Here is a 19,603-nt window from a genome sequence, read left to right as displayed (position 1 = left end):
TATAGTATATATTGTAGATTTTATTAATTAACGTCTTTTTTATAATTTTCTTATATCAAGTTTTGACACGCTTCAAAAGTTTTTGAACGAAGATATAGAATTTTCCGGAAACATTCCCCCTCTACCTCGCTTCGGCCAGAACAATAGATTGTTTGGCGGTAAAGTTAAACAACTTTGTTATTGTGACAAAATTTATGGATACAACTGGTGTTTACAATTGAACGTAAGTGTAATAATCTTTTCAAATATAAATATACATTTACACTTAATCTCTGATTGAAATATTACTTGATATAATATGGAAAATCGCATTGTGAATTGGGAAAATTGCAATGGCAACCCCTTCCTTCTTTCTGACCCCACCCCATCCCCGCCTTCAACAGCTGAAAAGCCCCAGCCCCCAAGTTGAAATGCGAATAATGGCTGTCATAATTCGCGTATATTTCGGTTCTATTTAAAAATCACATATATGCGTTAAATTTATATTCTTATACGTTTTTATCAATTCCGTGTTATTCAACTACATCTATTTCTCATAATAGTTGTGTTTTGACGGCAAAACTGAAGGATCTATACTGTTGAAATTGTGGTTATTGTTTTTGTGAAATAAAACAATTTAATTGTGAAACTTAATGCTTCCCGTATGATAAGTTATTGCTATCGCTATGTGTATTTATAGTAAATATGCTAGTGTTGAAGCTTATCACTAGTTATTGTTAAAATTAAAGCTTATTGTTAGGGTATAACTAACTTTATTCCAAATGCATTTTTGGATAGATAAACGTAGTCAGTGCTATAGTGGTCGTCATAGAGTGCCGTCTTCTTTATCTGCAGGTAATTAATTTTATAATAGCTTCAGGAAATAAAGATATAATTTGCTATCCATACAAACTGCATTTGCCATTAAATTATTTTTTGTCAGTATTAAAGACAGGAATTATTTTTGATAACAGCAATACATAGTAGACATTCATATAATAAGTATTGTTAGTATAATCCAGTGGGTCGACACTTAGAACATCGTTTTGGTTAGGCTTACATTATCAAGCAATTATAAACTTCATTCAATTGACATAGAGTTCAAATTATTTTGTACTTTTCCAAGACCTAAGGTCAAGTCTGGCCTGCCAACATTTAGAAAAAATAAAAATATTTCTAATGTTGGCATCTCCGATGTAATCATATAATAAAAGATTTAATATTTTAGTTTTACTTATTTATTATTATTTCTTCTTTTTTTTTAAACCTTATTTTTGTACATTTTAATTTTTAGCTAGTACAATAATAAATTATTTCTTTCTTTCTTCGATTTCTTGTCAATGGTTAAGACTTAAGCATAGACAACGTCTTGATGTTGATTTGTTGTTTGAAATTTGAATTCAAAATGGCGTTTTATTTTATTGTTTTGATGGTTGATAAACAAAATTTGTTCTTCGTATATCGTAGATTTTGTTATTTACTCAGTTAATGTACAGTACATTGAACTATTTAATTTGTAATATTTCTGCCAAAAGTGTAAAAAGAAGAAAAAGTGTTATATTGTGTAAACAATGTTAAAATCTTTGTGTGTAGATAATTGTGATTTGTGACTAAATATTTGCAATATGTACCCAATGACTGTTCTATATGGAAGATAAAACATAATAATTACAAAACAATTTATGAGAAAACGTCTCTAATACGTCATGTTCTGGCTGTAGAATCAATTGGAAAGGAGATATTATGTCCATAGAAAACAACGGCTTCTTCATATACAATTCCAATATGGCGATCCGAACGGCAACGATATATTGGTATCGAAATTTAGAACGAGATTTAATAGAAATCCCGCAAAATATTTCAAGGAAAAGTATAAAATGTGAATCTAGTTGTATTCACATAATATTTAAGCCGAATTAAGTCCTACATGCCTAAATAAAGATATTCAGTAAAATTCAAATGGAATTATCAATTTTTGCAAGATTTTTGCTGATAATAGTGTGTTTTAATATTATATAAAAATGTTATTAAATAATTAATATTATAATAAACTTATTGATCTACATTGTTGGTGTTTTATTTTTAATTTCCCTTAATTTGAATATGGATGAGAATTATTAGTAGTGCTGTTACCCAGCATCGATAATTTTATCGATATCGATATGAAGTTTTATCGATACTAGCACTCATAAAGAGACATCACTAGCAACGACAACTTTTAAATGTTGGCAGCAATGTGGGTCATGTTTGACGTAAACTTTTCATAGGTTGGTATATAAGATTTGACCTAAGTAATACATGCATATGTGTGCGTGAGCTCGAAATCGAAGTACTGAGTGCCGTCTCTTACTATATTACTTGCTCTGTGGTATAATCGGCTTCTCAGTAATGCTAACTTGCCAATTACACTATGTTTAAGCATGGGCGTAGCTAGCCATGGGCACAGGGTGGGGCAAAAAAAACCGGCCAAGTGCGAGTCGGAGTCGCGCACCGAGGGCTCCGAACAAACCTACTTTTTACTATGTTGTAACTCTAAAATGTATGTTTTAGCAATTTTTCCTTTATCTGTGCTATGAGAATGCTTTTAACCAAATTTCAAGACTCTGTGTTCACGGAAAGTACAATGTAGGTTTTGATTGCCTTGCGAATGTCGAAATTTGCGATAATTTGCAGCATAAAATGGCTGTATCTTTTGATTGCGTTGGCTTATAAGTTTGAGAGACCAGCTTCAGCTTTAAGAGACCGTAGTTTTGAGTATTCGATATAAACAGCTTGATAATTCCACGCGTTCCTGAGAAAAAGTTTGTTGACAGACAAACCGACAGGCAGACTTTGTTGTGCGTCTGTCTATCTAAAAATACCTTTTTTTTCAAGAACACGTGGCGGTATCAAGCTGAAATAATAATGAATACTTAAATCAAAACAAACAAAAGGTACCTACAGCCGTTTATGTTGCAAATTTCATCCCTATACTATATAGTTTATCTGTCTAATACAATAATATGATTCCTTTTTACCATAAAATATAGGTCTATGTAAATAGAAAAATAAACCATTTTAAATAACTCAGTAAATAAAGCAAAACCTTGCACTTCCGATTTCATGTTTGTTTTAGGTTAATGGTCACTTATTGACCATATAAACACAAAATGCAGACAGATCCAGGTGGACCTTTGCTCGCAATCTTATAGTTTTTCACCGATATCTCGAAAACTATCCACTTTAGGGCAAAAGTTGCTTAGACTTTTTGTAGAAAATAAAATTTCGCATATTTTATACCATTTAAAATTTTTTTGTAAAACTTACTATTTACGGTTTATGGCCTATTTGATGAACCGGTTGATCGTTTAAATATTGGATTAATGAATAAAATGCATGTATGTACATAGTTTTTAGGTCACTTTATTCTCTACAAGTTTTTTTTGAATTTTTTTTTCTAGTGCCCATATTTTTTGAGTTGTTCCACGTATAATGTAGAAATGCCGCTGCTCGGCGGGTTTTTTTACGGATGTAATAAAAACGAAGAAGAAATTTCCAATGCAAGTGGATTTTCACCGTTTCCGAAACGGCATTTTTTTTTATTTTTTTTTTACTTATAGAAAATTTTTAATACATTTTTTAAAATATTTTCCTTTATTTTATTCTAGCATCCGAATATAAAATAACTACTCAATATTATTTATTTGTACGAAATATATACGAAACATACATAGGTACCTTGAAATTTACTATTTATCGCCAAACGTTAAATAACTCAAAAAGCATTAGAAAAAAAAAGTTTCAAATAAAGTAATCTTAATAAATGGATAATACATATGTATAATATATTAATGCCTATGCATTTCATTGATTAATCCAATATTTAAAGAGTTAGTTGCCAAAAATGATTAACCGGCTCATTAAATAGCCCATAAATCGTAAACGGAAAGTTTTACAAAAAGTTTACAAGGTATAAAAGATGTAAAATTTTACTACCTACAAAAAATTCCCAATATTTTTTGCCTTAATGGATAGTTTCCAAGATATCGGCCAAAAACTTTTATGTAAGATTGCGAGCGTAGCTCCACCTGGATCTGTCAGCATTTTGTGCTTTTATGGTCAGTAACATTATCCTTAAACAAAAGTGAAATTGGATGGGAAATTTAGTGCGAATTTGGATAAATAAAAACAGCTTTGAATGGGGTAACAGGGGGGTAACCGGCACCTTTAGAATAACAGTCTTATTAATTATTATGGGTACGTTTTGTTGCGTTCACAAAATAATCTTACTTTTTTGGCACCGGGACCTTCTAAAACATATGTAAACCAATTGCAACAAGACTGTTTCGAGCGGTTTCGAGACGTCAATCGAAAAATTGGAACCGGCACGCTCTCTTTGACATTTAGCATTCTTGTTATAATGTCAATAATGACAGTTTTAAGCAATTTTAGTGAAGTTGTAAATATGGAACTTTTATAACATTATTTTGAATATTATTAAAAGAATACACATCAAATTTAAGTGAAACGTATGTAGTTGGAAATCTATTTAATAAATGAAGCTTTTAAAGAAGATCATACATTTATTATATTAAAAATGCAAAATTAACATAACTACAGTGCGACACAAAAGAGATGAAAATAAATGAGGGCGCCACCGTCGCTCATATAGCAACACTGATACTGCGACGCAAGCGATCTTGATACTATAGAATAAAAATCCAAAAATCTATATAATATAATCTAAAATAAATACCGCGATTTAAACCGTTATAATTGTTTCATTGTAGAAATAGTGTAAAATATTTAAGACAAAAATACATTAGTATTTTAATTGACCTACCTAGGTCAAATTTTACTTAAATGTATTTGGAATTAGTTATTTTATAAAAATCGGTCAAGTGTTTAGACTGCAGAGGCGCACATAGAATCAAACATACAAACAAACAAGCATACATGCAGCTCAAACACATTACCCTCTTTCTGGGTCCGTCGGGTAGAAAAAAACAAGGCGATTTGAAAACCACATATTTTTATTTTTTTTGTAGATAAATTTTGTACATTAATATAATTCATCAAAATTTAAATATTCTACTCCTTCAAAGGACTGATCATCAATCTGTTTCGAAGTACTGGCAAGAGGGTACGCGGCATCTTCAGTATCTGTAAATATGATACAGTAAATATGATTTTTTTTCTTATGGTTTGATTGATTAATAGATAGATAGCTGTATGAAAACAGTTATCACTATACTATGTAGTAAAATCTAAACTAGGTACTTTATTTGAGGCTGGTTGGATTGGATATAACTTCTTGACTCAAATTGTGCTGGTCGCACTATAAAAACTAGTTTTTGTTTACATACAAATAACCTCAAATTAAATTGCGAAAACGTAATAATCGCCATACATACATACATTAAACACTCGTCACTAATGGAATATTCTATTTTACGTAGTACTGAGCAAAAATAAATGGAATCTCACCGGTATATTCTGATGTACGTTTGTAAACGTTTTCCAAATCAGTCAATAAATTTCCAGCTTGAAATTCGGACAAACACCGAATAAAAACTTTATACACCACATCACGGACACCGCTACGTTTAACCTTTTTCATGATGTCTCCTTTTTTATTTAAATTTCTTGTTCTAAATAACAATTTTATCTCAATAATTCTCCACTTCACGAAAAAAACAAAAAATTTTTATTCAACTTGACAGCTACATTGCCAATTCAGGGTTGCCAGGTAATGAAAAACGAATTAGTTCCAAAATAATTAATTTCATCTCTTTTATGTCGTACTATACATCGGGTTGTTCCAAGAAAAGGCTTCAAACCTTTTGATTTAAGAAGAATCGTGTAAATAATTTATTATTGCGAAGTGCGCAATCATCACGAGTCTCTATGAGATATGGGGGCATCATATGGACAATCTTAAAATACAATTATAACCTACAGATTTATCTGTGTAAGATAAAAGTAATGTAAGTACCATACCCAATGCAAATCTTAAGAGTATATTTAAAAATACGTTTGTTTATGTACACATTCTCCACTTGTTATTTCTCTATATAATAAAATGCAACCCTACTTATTCTCTAAACATAAATTTTATCTAACTAATACCTACTTAATGTAAATCTATAAAAGATTGTTTATTATTTCTTCTTGATTCAATATATTTTATCATGTTATATTATTTATATAATAAAACACTTAAAAGTAAATCTACACTCAAATGCACTACCCATATTATACTTATGTTAGGGATCTCATTTAATTTTGAGAAATAATACCATTATTTATTTCCAGATTCTACAATCAATTCCGAGCACTAGGGATAAGATTACCCAGAGTAACCACATGGAAGCATTGATAGTATTCAAGAAGCTATACAGTGCCAGCGCAACATATGAATATATTTTTTTCAATAGGAAGCAATATCATGCTTTAAATGTATTAGTGCAATTAAAAACATATTTTATAAATCCAAAATCTTTATTTAGTCCTTTTTATTTATTCATTGACAAAACATTTGCTCCTTTACTTCTCTTGATAACATTTATATATAAAAAAATGAAATAAAACATGGAATTATTTGAAAATAGATTCAATTCTATTTTGATTAAATATTAATTAAAAACAATTAGGTATATTACTCAAATCCAAATTTGTAAGTAAATAGCATATTAAAAAGACCCTTGATTAAAAAAATAAAGTCTTATTTATAATACCAGCCTTTAAAACTTAAAATGCAATAAACAAAACTTTATATTTACATCACAATGAATAATTCCTGCACTAACAGTTTAATGGTATTTATATTTTTATTTTAAATTTAAATCAATTATTGTATTTGCATAATATAGAGTAGATAAATAATTCAAAAACTTGCAGTACTTATGTATACTTTTAATTTCATTTTTATTAAACTTAAAATGAAAACAATGTAGGTACTATATTAAGGTACAATTAAATTTTTACATTTTCTTTGAATATTTTAAGTGTAGACATGGTGGCGCCTCCCCCAACTTGAAGTTCTCACTACCAGAGGCGGCTCGTGACAAAATTTTATGGGTGTTCACTTGAAATAAAACACTGAAAATACATGGTGTAAAAGCAGTACATTCATCAAAAAAATTACTTATAAAGGAAATACATACGTCTTTCTTTTTGGTGTGCAAAAATATCTATAACTTAAAGCGACAAGACATTCGTAAATGTCTGTTGTTGCTACGGGCGCCCAGGCGCGGCGGTAAAAACGAACCGGCAACGTTTGCGGGAGCGGCGCTCCGAATTTTGCTATTTTTCCATAGAAAATCTTCTGTTTCACGCGCGCAGGGCACTGGCAAACCCTCTCTTTCACTCCTATTGGATTTCGTATTAGGAAATGTACTAAATATTTTTTCATTGGAGCGCAATCTTGAGCGCTCCGCTTCGCGCGTTACTGTATAATACAGTATTATTCAGGTGTATGGAATGATGGAATGATGGATAAATTCATTGGTATTGACAGTAGTTTTTTACGATTACGATTGATTTTAAATAGTAATAAATAATAATTAATATTAATAATGAAATTAAGGAGTATGATTTTATTATAATTATTTATGGGAGTTCACTGCACCAGCGCTCTTTAGGGCGAGCCGCCTCTGCTCACTACCACATGATCATCTCCCAAGCCGGTACTTCCTTGTTCAATGTTTGGGCAAGCCGGCAATCAACACAACTGTGAAAGATAAATTGGATTTAAACTGATTCTTTTTTGCTTTAAAATTTAATAAGTACATTTAATATGTTTACTTTTATTATTAAAGGGCTTGTCATGGTGTATGTAATTTAAGATTTTTTTTTAAATAATGTCGGTATAGTTTGTTAAATAATAAATACTTTATTTGTTAATCATTTTTCAAGTATTTTAACATTTTAGTTGTTTATCTTGCAATTCTTAATATCGTATTAAAAAGAAAGTTAAATGTGTAGGTGTGTAATTCCTTACAAAACTGTTAATATAAGTAGCTTCTAACCAAACATAGATAGGTTTGCTTATAAATTAATATAAATATTTACTTTTGACCAGCTGCTCTAGTTTTTGTGAACTCCCAAATCATTTGCACTTAAACTTTCAGCAGAGAATTCTATCAACTTCGTCTCATCATAACTTTTACCTCGTTGGGAGTTATTCATGTACCTATCTTTGTCTTTGTAATTTCGGGGTCAGGGAGCTTCGCGCACTCTGCACAATGTTCTGCTGTAAGTTAAATAAAAATTACGGTAAAAATTTAGAACGTGGACCGTCAATGGGGGGGCGGGGAGGGGGAGGGGAGGGGAGGGGGGGGTCAGGGGGAACTCCTAGGTACCACCCCCCACCGGCGCAGACCAGTAGTTCCTGAGATATTCAAGGTCAAAGTTTGAAGTTATAATTGGGCCTAAAGTTACAAATGGATGGTAGGATAAACCTTTCCCTTCCCTCCACTCCCAAACTCCCTCCAGTTTCACTATATTGCTTCTGCTTCTGCTCCAGCGCTGCGGGAAGTGCAGCCCTATCACCCTTGCGTAGCTAAGTACAGGCACCTAACTCGCCTACGCAGCTTCGGCTGTTTGGTCGCCTTCGGCGACCAGCCTCAGCCGCTTCGGCTCGTATGGTGCCTGCACTTAGCTACAGCGGGCGAGGGCTGCTCTCCCTCCGCGCTTCCGATTTTTTAAATACGCTCTAGGGGTAACAGCGGAAGGACCACGTGGAGTCGGGGTTGACAGATTTGGTTATGTGACTGTTCATCTTTTGTGTAATGGATTTATGTGTGTTACATTACCCATAATTGTATTATTATTATAAGAATTACTAACTTAAATTGAATTATAATTAAATGTAATTGAAATGAATTATTAATTAAAAGCCGAGCAGCTACATTGCTGGTGTGGCTATATGTAAACTAGTGTTTTGTGTAATGTCTTTATCTTTACTAAAATACTTAATTTAACTTTGTGCGTTGTTACTATTATCCAATATGTTTATATTTTAGAGGAAATATAATAAAACACAAATATTTTAATGAATTTTAAATTTTAACAACCAATTTAACATATTTTAACTTCTTTTATATACAATAATACTAAAATAACTATCAATTTATGTATTTTATAAAGTATTATTGTGAGAAAAATATCACTAAAGCTGTATGAGTGAATCCTTTGCTAGTGACAAGCATCTGTCAACGTCAAAATTACGAAAAGTAGTACAAAATTAAACAAATTTGTTTATTTTATTATAAAAAAAATACGCGGCTTCACAAGTTGAAACTTCGTAAAATTACTTCTCAGAGTCTTATCTTATCGCTATAAAATCGCCGATATCCAACTCGACGGTCCATATTCTAAATTTTATCCAAAATTACTTCAATTAAGTAAGTAGTAACAATAATCAAAACAGACGAAATCATGCAAAAACCAAAACTTTATTCGTAAAAATATATCTCTGTAGTCTGTTATCATAATTATCGTCCTTACTCGTACTTTATCTTACCTTGCTATTTCAATATTGCTTTTTCGCACTTTCTCAATTATCCAGAGATGAGATTCACATATTTAAGTTTAAGTTTATCTGAAATTTTAGATAATAATATGAATTATGAGGACAGTGACATGACATTTTGATTTTTGACGTTTAATGTTCGATACAAATCATTACGACTTGGCCTAAAAGCCTCGTAGCCAAGCCATTAATCTTAAAAAAATAGACAAAACTTCGGAATTCATTCGCTCTTTGGACATTGTAGGCAATCGTATAGTAATCATGTTGAAAAGGCTCCCGGTACCAAAATAAAGTAAGATTATTTTGTGAACTCAACAAAACAAGGTTGTTATTATAAAAATGGCGGTGATTGAAAATTAAACGTCAAAAATCCAAATGTCATAATCACTGTCCTCGTATTATTATCTAAAATTTGGATAAATCAAATTGAAAAATTGCGAAAGATAAGTAATATGCATTAAAGAATGCATGAAAGAGGCATGAAAGAGCAATTGAAATAGCAAGGTAAGATAATATACGAGTAATAAATATATCTAAAACATTGGACGATTTATGATAACACAGATTATATTTTTACGAATAAAGTATTGGTTTTTGCATGATTTCGTCTGTTTTGATTATTGTTAATTGAAGTAATTTTTATTTAACTTGCAGCAGAACATTGTGCAGAGTGCGCGAAGCTCCTTGACCTTGACCCTGAAGTTACAAAGACAAAGGTACATAAATAACTCCCAACGAGTTAAAAGTCTCTGAAAGTATAAGTGCAAATGATTTGGGAGTTCACAAAAACTAGAGCAGCTGGTCAAAAGTAAATATTTATATTAATTTATAAGCAAACCTGTGTTTGGTTAGAAGCTACTTATATTAAAAGTTTTCTAAGGCATTGTACCTACACATTTAAGTTTTTTTTAATACAATATTAAGAATTGCAAGATAAACAACTAAAACGTTGAAATACTTGAAAAATTATTAACAAATAAGGTATTTAACAAACCATACCGACATTGTTTAAAAAACTTCTTTTTAGACGTTTACATACACCATGACAAGCCCTTTAATAATAAAAGTAAACATATTAAATGTACTTATTAAATTTTAAAGCAACAAAGAATCAGTTTAAGTCCAATTTATCTTTCACAGTTGTGTTGATTGCCGGCTTGCCCAAACATTGAACAAGGAAGTACCGGCTTGGGAGATGATCATGTGGTAGTGAGAACTTCAAGTTGGGGGAGGCGCCACCATGTCTACACTTAAAATATTCAAAGAAAATGTAAAAATTTAATTGTACCTTAATATAGTACCTACATTGTTTTCATTTTAAGTTTAATAAAAATGAAATTAAAAGTATACATAAGTACTGCAAGTTTTTAAATTATTTATCTACTCTTTATTATACAAATACAATAATTGATTTAAATTTAAAATAAAAATATAAATACCATTAATCTATTAGTGTAGGAATTATTCATTGTGATGTAAATACATATAAAGTTTTTGTTTATTGCATTTTAAGTTTTAAAGGCTGGTACTATAAATAAAACTTAATTTTTTTTAATCAAGGGTGTTTTTAATATGCTATTTACTTACAAATTTGGATTTGAGTTATATATATCTACCTAATTGTTTTTAATAAATATTTAAGCTAAATAGAATTGAATCTAATTTCGAATACTTCCATGTTTTATCACTTTTTTTATATAAATGATATCAAGAGAAGTAAAGGAGCAAATGATTTGTCAATAAATAAATAAAAAGGACTAAATAAAGATTTTGGATTTATAAATGTTTTTTATTGCACTTAAACATTTAAAGTATGATATTGCTTCCTATTGAAAAAAATATATTCATGTTGCGCTGGCACTATGGCTTCTTGAATACTATCAATGCTTCCATGTGGTTACTCTGGGTAATCTTATTCCTAGTGCTCGGAATTGATTGTAGAATCTGGAAATAAATAATGGTTTTATTTCTCAAAATTAAATGAGATCCTTAACAACAGATTACATAAGTATAATATGGGTAGTGTATTTGAGTGTAGATTTACTTTTATAGTCTTATATTCTATATAGGTAAATAATAACATGATAAAATATATTGAATCATGAAGAAATAATAAACAATCTTTTATAGATTTACATTAAGTATTAGATAAAATTTATGTTTAGGGAAAAAGTAGAGTTGCATTTTATTATACAGAGAAATAACAAGTGGAGAATGTGTACTTATACAGACGTATTTTTAAATAGATTTGCATTGGGTATGATACTTACATTATATGGTACTTACACAGATAAATCTGTAGGTTATATTGTATTTTCAAATTGTTCATATGATGCCCAAATATCTCATAGGGACTCGTGATGATTACGCACTTGTTTACTATTTAGGTACACGATTCTTCTTAAATCAAAAGGTTTGAAGCCTTTTCTTCGAACAAGCCGATGTAAAGACTAAAGTTCTATTATTATCTGATAACTGTCAAATTGTCAAATAGATCGCAGTTCGCACCGGTCCCAATAATTGAGTGAACTATTACGAGTGACGTCATCAAAATTGCTAGAAAAACAAAATCAGTTTAACGCTGCAACAAGCTTGCGTTAAGGGTGTCACGGTACGAAAAGACATAGTAATGTTATAATAAGCTTGCTATAAGAGATGCCGGGGGTTGGCTTTAGTTAACTGCCGCACGAATTTGTTGGAAATATTTATATTTTTAGTTAGCTAGGTAATGTAAGATTGTAATTCCAAAATATTATCGTTAGGAAACTTGTAGTTTTTTAGTTATTAATTTTTAAAGTTAATAATTTTTTGTGCGAAAAAAGTGCATTTAACCGTTTTGTTGTGCAAAAAAGCGGACCAAGACGTTCCATTTCACTGTTCTGTGACTTTACGCTGCGGCCGGCGAGTGCCAAAAGCGACTTTAGGGCGAATCCTACTCAAACAAAAAAAAATCTACGTAGGTAGGTTAAAAAACTATTAAACTTTTATTTTTAATATCCAAATAGGTAGCGAGGAGCGAAGCGACGAGCGTGTTAGGTTAACTCTTGAACTGCCGCACGAGCCGAGCGAGCGAAGCGAGCGTGCCGCGGCAGCGGCCGGCGAGTGCCAGAAGCGACTTTAGGGCGATTCTCACTCAAACAAAAAAGACGTGTGGCACTCGGGGACTGCCGCGGCAAAGCTATTGCATGCTATGCCTTCAAGCCACACCTCCGTGCCCGTCGGGGTGGGGAGCGTGAGGTTTTTCGTTACGCAATTTCTGGATTCGGTCCCCGCGCTCAAGGCCCGCGATAGAAGCTATGCAATAGCTTAAAAAAAATCTACGTAGGTTAAAAAACTATTGAACTTTTACTTTTAGTATTCAAATAGGTAGCGAGGAGCGAAGCGACGAGTGTATTAGGTTAACATTTGAACTGCCGCACGAGCCGAGCGAGCGAAGCGAGCGTGCCGCGGCAGCGGCCGGCGAGTGCCAGAAGCGACTTTAGGGTTTCCTAACTTTCCCCTTTTGGTGGGAGGGTCCCCCCCTCCTCCCCCCCATCCCCCCCCCACAAAAAACCTATAATACGTGCGGCAGTTCTCTAAAGAAACCCCGTTGCCGGTTACCCCCCTGTACTACACTACTTTTTCTGGCACCAAAAGTGGTTTAAATCATGTAACATAGAAGCGCAAGCTTTTTGTTTAGATCGCATTTTTTTTGTGTCGAGTGACAACTTTCGAGTGAGAATTTTTTAAAGGATATTTAGTTTTGTAGTCAGTACCTAGATAATTACGTTTTTTAGATTTGGTTAGGTACCTTCCAGGTCAGAGCCAGGGTGGGGCAAGTGCCCCACCCTGCCCCACCGTGGCTACGCCCATGTGTTTAAGGCTTCGGCTAAGTCAGGGGTACACCCCTGTATCCTTCCTTCCTATCTACTATTAGTATTATAAATGTGAAAGTTTGTGAGGTGTGTGTGTTTGTTACTCTTTCACGCAAATACTACTGAACCAATTACAATGAAATTTAGCACACATATAGAGGGTAACTTGGATTAATACATAGGATAGTTTTATTCCGGACATCCCACGAGAAAGGGAGTTAGTTCCCTTTCTCGTGGGATGTTGGGTGGGATGCAGGGTTTTCTTTGAAAACGCGGGTGAAAGCTAGTGCTCTATAAGGCATATACATACATTTCATGTCTGTTTCAATGATGTATCTCTTTGTGGTCAAGGCTGTAATCAAATTTCTATTGCCTTCCACATAGATTTTTTTGGAGCGAACCCATTTCCTCTACTGTACACTCATACTATAACTATTGTACCAATCAAGCAGTCATTGGTTGTAAATAAATAAAACATATTTGTTTGAATTTTACTAAGATAGAGTTCACATTTTGTTAGTAATATAGTCCTCACGATTTGGTTGCATAGCCATATGAAGTATAATATCAATCATGTAAAACATTTCTTGAAAATTGATTTCTTTAGACAGTTTGTGCCTTAGGTCATTATGGGATATTACATACCTACATGCCTGTGTGTGTGAATTTGTCCCATGAGTATTTTTTATTTAAATTTGTTGGGATTCTTTTATATCTTCCATTTTAATTAAATTTCTTCTAACTAGTTGCTACTTATAAATTCATAAGTTACAAATTTCTTGGTCATATTTGATTTTTTCACCATCATAATAGTAAAATTTATAGTATTACTAGCGTTCCGCCCCGGCTTCGCCCGTGGTACATATTTACGTTTTCTCTACATAAAAACCATCCTCGTACTTCAAGGAATATAATAAAAAAAGAATTATCGAAATCGGTTCAGCCGTTCTCGAGTTATGCGCTTACCAACACATTTTGCGATTCATTTTTATATATAAGAAGATTTGCCTAGCACAAAAAGCGTAATAAAGTTTTCGTGAGCTATAGATTATTTATCGAGTGTATCTGGTTATCAGGGGTGGGTAGATCACGCGGTCGTGTGTGCGCGGGCCCGCCGGGCGGCCGCAAGGGCATGGCGGCGCCCGTGCACCGCTTCGTGCCCGTTGACTGTGCGCCCAGGCGACCGCGTACACAGAGGCAGTATAAGTAAGTCGATAGTAATAAGTTTTTAAACCGTTTTGTTTATGTATCGTGATCATTTTTGCAGTATGATGATGGAATACTTTTCTCTTTTGGCAGGCATAAATATTTTTTTTACCACTTAGATACCCTCTCATTTATACTTAAACCATCTATAATTTTGATGATTTAATCTTGGAATTAATTTCATGACGATTCACTACTGATTTCATCGAAAACATACATTTGAATTGGTTTTCAATGCTCATAATTACAATGAATTGATTTGATAGTTCATATCTATTTGAACACCCTTTTTGCAAAATTTGTTCTGTTATTGTTTTCACTTCCTATTACTGCCCTTGTGAATACCTATAGTGAATCTTATATTCCGAACAGCCCGCCACCAGTGCCACCCGTACACACTTCCCGACGGACGGTAGAAGAGCCAAGCATGTACGTGGAGATACCACTGGAACCGCCACAACCAACTATAGCCAGCCTTGCTGCTGCTAGAAGTGTTACCCCAGATACACTATTACGTACTGCAGCACTTGGCCTACAACATTCGCCCATGATGGCCCCACATTTGAAGTTTGGGATACTAGTATCGTTGGCGCTCGCTACAGTGTTCATTGCTGGAGCAAAGTACTATTTCGATCGACAGGTAAGTTCTTTTAAAAATATTTTTCTATTCATAAATAAATTTTTAACTTTGCCTCTGAATTTCGAATAGAAGTCGTTGATTCGAGCTGTTTAAACATTTATTAAACTTACTTTGCTTTCTTCCCGCCTACTAATCAATTTAAGTAAAATATAATGCAGGCAGTGGTAGAACGGGTATGATCGACGTCAATGATCTGGATCTATGGCGTGCGTATACGCTATATAGTACCTACGCGTTTTTTTGACTTTAGAATCTTCAAATGTTTCCTACACCTTTTATCTTCCCATAAAGCATATAGCATCCCCAGGTGTGTACCACTGCACACCACTCCAGCTCATTATCGATGTAGCAGCCTCCAGGCTCCAAGTTCCAACAAAAACTTCCGGGCATTTTCCCCTATAGCATCCGCATATATTTCCCCAGATAATTCACGAAGTAGGTTACTACCTTCGCTACTGCGAAGCGGGTGTGATAGCGTGCGTGTGAAATATGTAGTTCACAATGTTTTTGACTTTAAACTCTTCAAATGTTTCTTATACCTTCCAATTATAAGTCTGCACACAGCCCCAGCTCTCTAACCATCTAAACCTACCCACCAAAAACTTCCAGGCACTTTTCCCCGGCAATCAATCAGCATATAGCATCCCCATATATGTATTTCCGTAGGTAATTCACGAAGCGGGTAGTAGCGAAGCGGGGGTAATGTGCGCGGCCATGGCGTGCGTGTGTGGCATGGGGTGTGCGCTGTCACTGTGCCGTCCCCGCGCACCCCCGCCCCCCGCCTTCCCGCCGGATCGAGTGTGCTCTACGGGTACTAGGGATCGGATGGTGAGTGGCCTTATTTTACAAATTTTTTATACTATTTATTAACTTATCCAAAGCTATCTAGGTATATATTAAAACAATTGGCGGTTTAAACGGTTAAATATTCTAAACATAATATTTAGAAAAAATTTCTTTTAAATATCATTTCTGTATAATATTTGTGTAACGTGATCAATTTGACCCAGAAATTTTATCATAATTGATATTCATGTTTCATTCTGACAAGCATGCAAATACACGTAATGCGAAAATTTATTTGTATGTATGAACTTAACGAGACGCCACAAGCAAAATTTCAACATGTGGCTCACAAGATAGAATAATTTTTAAATATAAATAATATTTTGTTATCTGAACATTGTCTAACACGTGTCTATTCCATTGCAGCCGCCCTCCGAGCCCTCCGAGGACATATCGCTAGCCACTTTACTCCAGGGCTCGGAGCAGGCGGGCCCCTCGTCCCCGGAGGCCCCGCCGCCCTACCACATCGCGGTGCTGCTCCCGGGGCGCGAGGCCCCGTCCCCCCCGCCCCCCGCCTACTCGGCCCTCAGCTAGCTACACTCGCCTGTGAGCCAGGAGTTTATCATATAAACGTATTAGAAAGAACTTTCTTTCTTTGTTATGCGAAGAAAGAACTTTCTTTCTTTGTTATGCGAAGAAAGAACTTTCTCTCTTTGTTATACGAAGAAAGAACTTTCTTTCTTTGTTATGCAAAGAAAGAACTTTCTTTCTTTGTTATGCAAAGAAAGAGCTTTCTTTCAAGTTTATATTGTAAACTTGTGGTGCACTGGCTCACTGTGCTCCCGGGACCTTGTAGTTTTGACTTTTGAATCGATTTTAGTGCGGGTAGTTTCGGATTTTTTTTTGTTTTGCGCCCTGCAAACGAGGAGTTTGTCATATGAATATGGTATATGTCGTACGCTGGCTCACGGAGCCTCTTAATATCATATAATCCTCGATTTTAGTGCGGGTAGTTTGGATTTTTTTCGTTTTACGGCCAAAAAGAGGACTTTTTCATATAAATGTGGTATACGCTGGCCCACGGAGCCTATTAATACTTTATAATACTCGAATTTAGTGCGGGTAGTTTCGGATTTTTTGTGTGTGTGTGTGTGTTTTTTTTTTCTTTTTGCGGCCTGTCAGTCAAGTGTTTTTCATTTAAACCATTATAATTACGCTGACTCACAGTGCTGGGACCTTGTAGTATTTCGATTTTAGTGCGGGTTTTTTTTCGTCTTGCGGCTTGTGAGCAAGGAGTTTGACATATAAATAAAGTATTGGTATACTGCGGCTCACGAGCCAAGTTGTATCCGGGACCTTGTTGTACTCGATTTTAATGTGGGTAGTTTGGTTTTTTGTTTCGATTTTTGGTTTCGTTTTTCTTTTTGCGGTAGTTTGATATTTGGGTTTCGTGTATTAAATTAAATTTGTTGTGGTTAAGAATTAAATATCTAAATGTTATATACGCCTAAAATAAAATATACGATAATCTAGTCTCTATTTTGTTTCTGATTTTGCGGGTAGTGAGATGTTTGTGAAGGATCCGCGAGAGTTGCTCATTCACTTTAATATTGTTTAATTGATAACTTTAAACGTAAAAACTCGTAAACTATGACTTTCCATTAACTTTTATCGTGTTATGAGGGTATTTAGAAAAAAACATACCCATAGCTATATATTTATTCTATTTCACACGATCTCAATATGAATCTTAATATTTAAGTATAAAATGTTGATATACGCACAATATGCATTTTAATAAAATAGCTTTTTCCTTTTCTTTTTTTACTTTTTCCTTGAAGAAAGAAATATTTGCTAGCTAGAGATAAGAAGTTGAAAGAACTGATGGAAATGTGTGAGCAGTCGGCTTTTTGGGTAATTAGACTTTTTAGAATACTATCGATGTAAGTACTTATTACAATTTTAATTTTATTTGAGTTTGAGTTTACCAAAGCTGTTTTGATCTCAGTAACTTATTACAAATTATTTAGCATTTATTCTATTTTATATATTTATTTTTATTGTTTTTTACAACTACCTTCTGTTTTAAAAGTGCACAAAATTACGATAATTTTAAGGATTTTGGATCCTTTTGATCCTAGGCCATAAATTATGCTATGTGTGTTAGATTTAGTAATTATATAAGTCGGGAAAAACATGTAAATAAAATGTTCGTAACCAATCGTAAATCGTAATTTTTATTTATTAATAATTTATTTTTTATGGTGTAATTTGTTTGTTATTCACATTACTCATTACTAATAGAAATATAACGTACATTTTTGAACATGGTAATAATATACAAGCTTTGTATTATAGCTCTTTTTGTTATGTATAACGTATTTTATACTATAACGGTAGTTATGTGGATAAGTTTGTAGAAAAATATGTAGTTGTGTGTATAAAATTTAAGCTAAATTGGAGGGAATGTAACCATTTAAATATAATTTGATTGCTGAGTAAAAAAGCGCCGTATTCATTTAACAACTTTTATTGACAAGTGTAATGTCCTTTGATATTTTAAAACTTTTTTTCTTTTTGAATTTTGACGTTTGTCAAATTTCAAATTGGAGGGAAAAAGTTGATTTTTCGTTTTTACCATTGAGTAAAAACTAAAACTCAACTTGGCGGTTTTTACTTTGAACGGAATATGTGTGCTTTACGGTAAATGTTCGACATAAAATCACAAAAAAGTTTATAGTTTTCATAAAGTCTTATATATTATGTGAAATTAACCCCAATAGATTTATAATAAACATATTTCAGCTTGTTACAAGTTACCTATAATATGTTTATATAAAAATAAGTTTAACTGTTTAAACAACGACAATGAATGCAGCCTTATGTTCCCCATGATTTATACTCGAAATACAGATATAATAAACTGTTATTATTATATCCTCATTATTTATTATATGTATAAAATAAACAAATATGTATGTATTATTTGAAAAATGTATGCGATATAAAATTTGTTAACCTTTAAAACATTCCAATGTATGCTCATTTGCACATTATTAATAACTTACAAATTAAACAATTGTTAATTTGTTGTTTGTAAAGTTGAGGCCAAATGTAAAATTATTTCGTTCAATTCAAAATTAAATACGCGAGCTTTGACAATGATATTCAAATATAGTTCTTATAGGCAGATAAAATTCAGCAGAACGCCGTCCGTCCTTGAACAGACCCTACTCCTATGAGAATAAGGACTATATTTCAATGAGCATTGTTAATGTTGAAAGTATTATACGGCCGATTTACAAATGCATCTGTTTTGCTCACGGTTCATGCTATCCTTGTCTGTCTCTGTATAGATAACAGAGATAGCGTTATTTCTCTTCAAAAAGCTAATGACTTAAAACGGCCAAGGTTATAACAATGTATAAGACTAACGTATATATAGTCTAGTCATAGCAAAATAATTGATGTGATGTAATTATTTTAGTACTGTTATTTTTATATTTATGTATGGTATAGATAAAATCGTCTCTGTAACGGACGCTTCAAATAAATTTTAGTACACGTGATATTTTTTATTTATTATCCATAAGTCCGGGGTTCGAGACCGGGCGAGAGCGCAGG

The 19,603-nt window shown here is 33.1% G+C and overlaps 1 protein-coding gene and 1 long non-coding RNA gene across 2 annotated transcripts; both read left to right on the top strand.

The window, feature by feature from the left end:
• The first annotated feature begins 389 nt into the window (after positions 1-389).
• LOC149483653 (uncharacterized) lies at positions 390-19,548 on the top strand. Its single transcript, XM_089702813.1, has 5 exons — positions 390-834; positions 14,424-14,553; positions 14,926-15,193; positions 15,860-16,021; positions 16,406-19,548. The coding sequence occupies exons 1-5, from the start codon at positions 762-764 to the stop codon at positions 16,571-16,573; spliced, it is 801 nt and encodes a 266-aa protein (XP_089558939.1). The 5' UTR covers positions 390-761; the 3' UTR covers positions 16,574-19,548.
• Positions 10,241-10,850, top strand: LOC149483654 (uncharacterized). The gene is made up of 2 exons (XR_016316513.1): positions 10,241-10,301; positions 10,634-10,850. It is a non-coding gene; the product is annotated as an uncharacterized LOC149483654 (long non-coding RNA).
• Positions 19,549-19,603: the final 55 nt, after the last annotated feature.

The sequence above is a fragment of the Colias philodice genome, chromosome 13 (assembly GCF_061535455.1).
Source record: "Colias philodice isolate Cphi_HAF_F1 chromosome 13, ilColPhil1 Martin Lab GWU primary, whole genome shotgun sequence".
Classification (NCBI taxonomy): Eukaryota; Metazoa; Arthropoda; class Insecta; order Lepidoptera; family Pieridae; genus Colias; species Colias philodice.
Note: the sequence above shows the minus strand (reverse complement) of the source record. Positions and strands in the feature narration are given on the sequence as shown.

Excerpts from the sequence above, each read along its gene's own strand:
- LOC149483653 (XM_089702813.1), top strand. The coding sequence starts at position 762 with ATGCATTTTTGGATAGATAAACGTAGTCAGTGCTATAGTGGTCGTCAT. Across the intron at positions 14,554-14,925 it reads CGTACACAGAGGCAGTATAA|CCCGCCACCAGTGCCACCCG; the intron begins GTAAGTCGATAG and ends TATTCCGAACAG. Across the intron at positions 15,194-15,859 it reads AGTACTATTTCGATCGACAG|GTAATTCACGAAGCGGGTAG; the intron begins GTAAGTTCTTTT and ends GTATTTCCGTAG.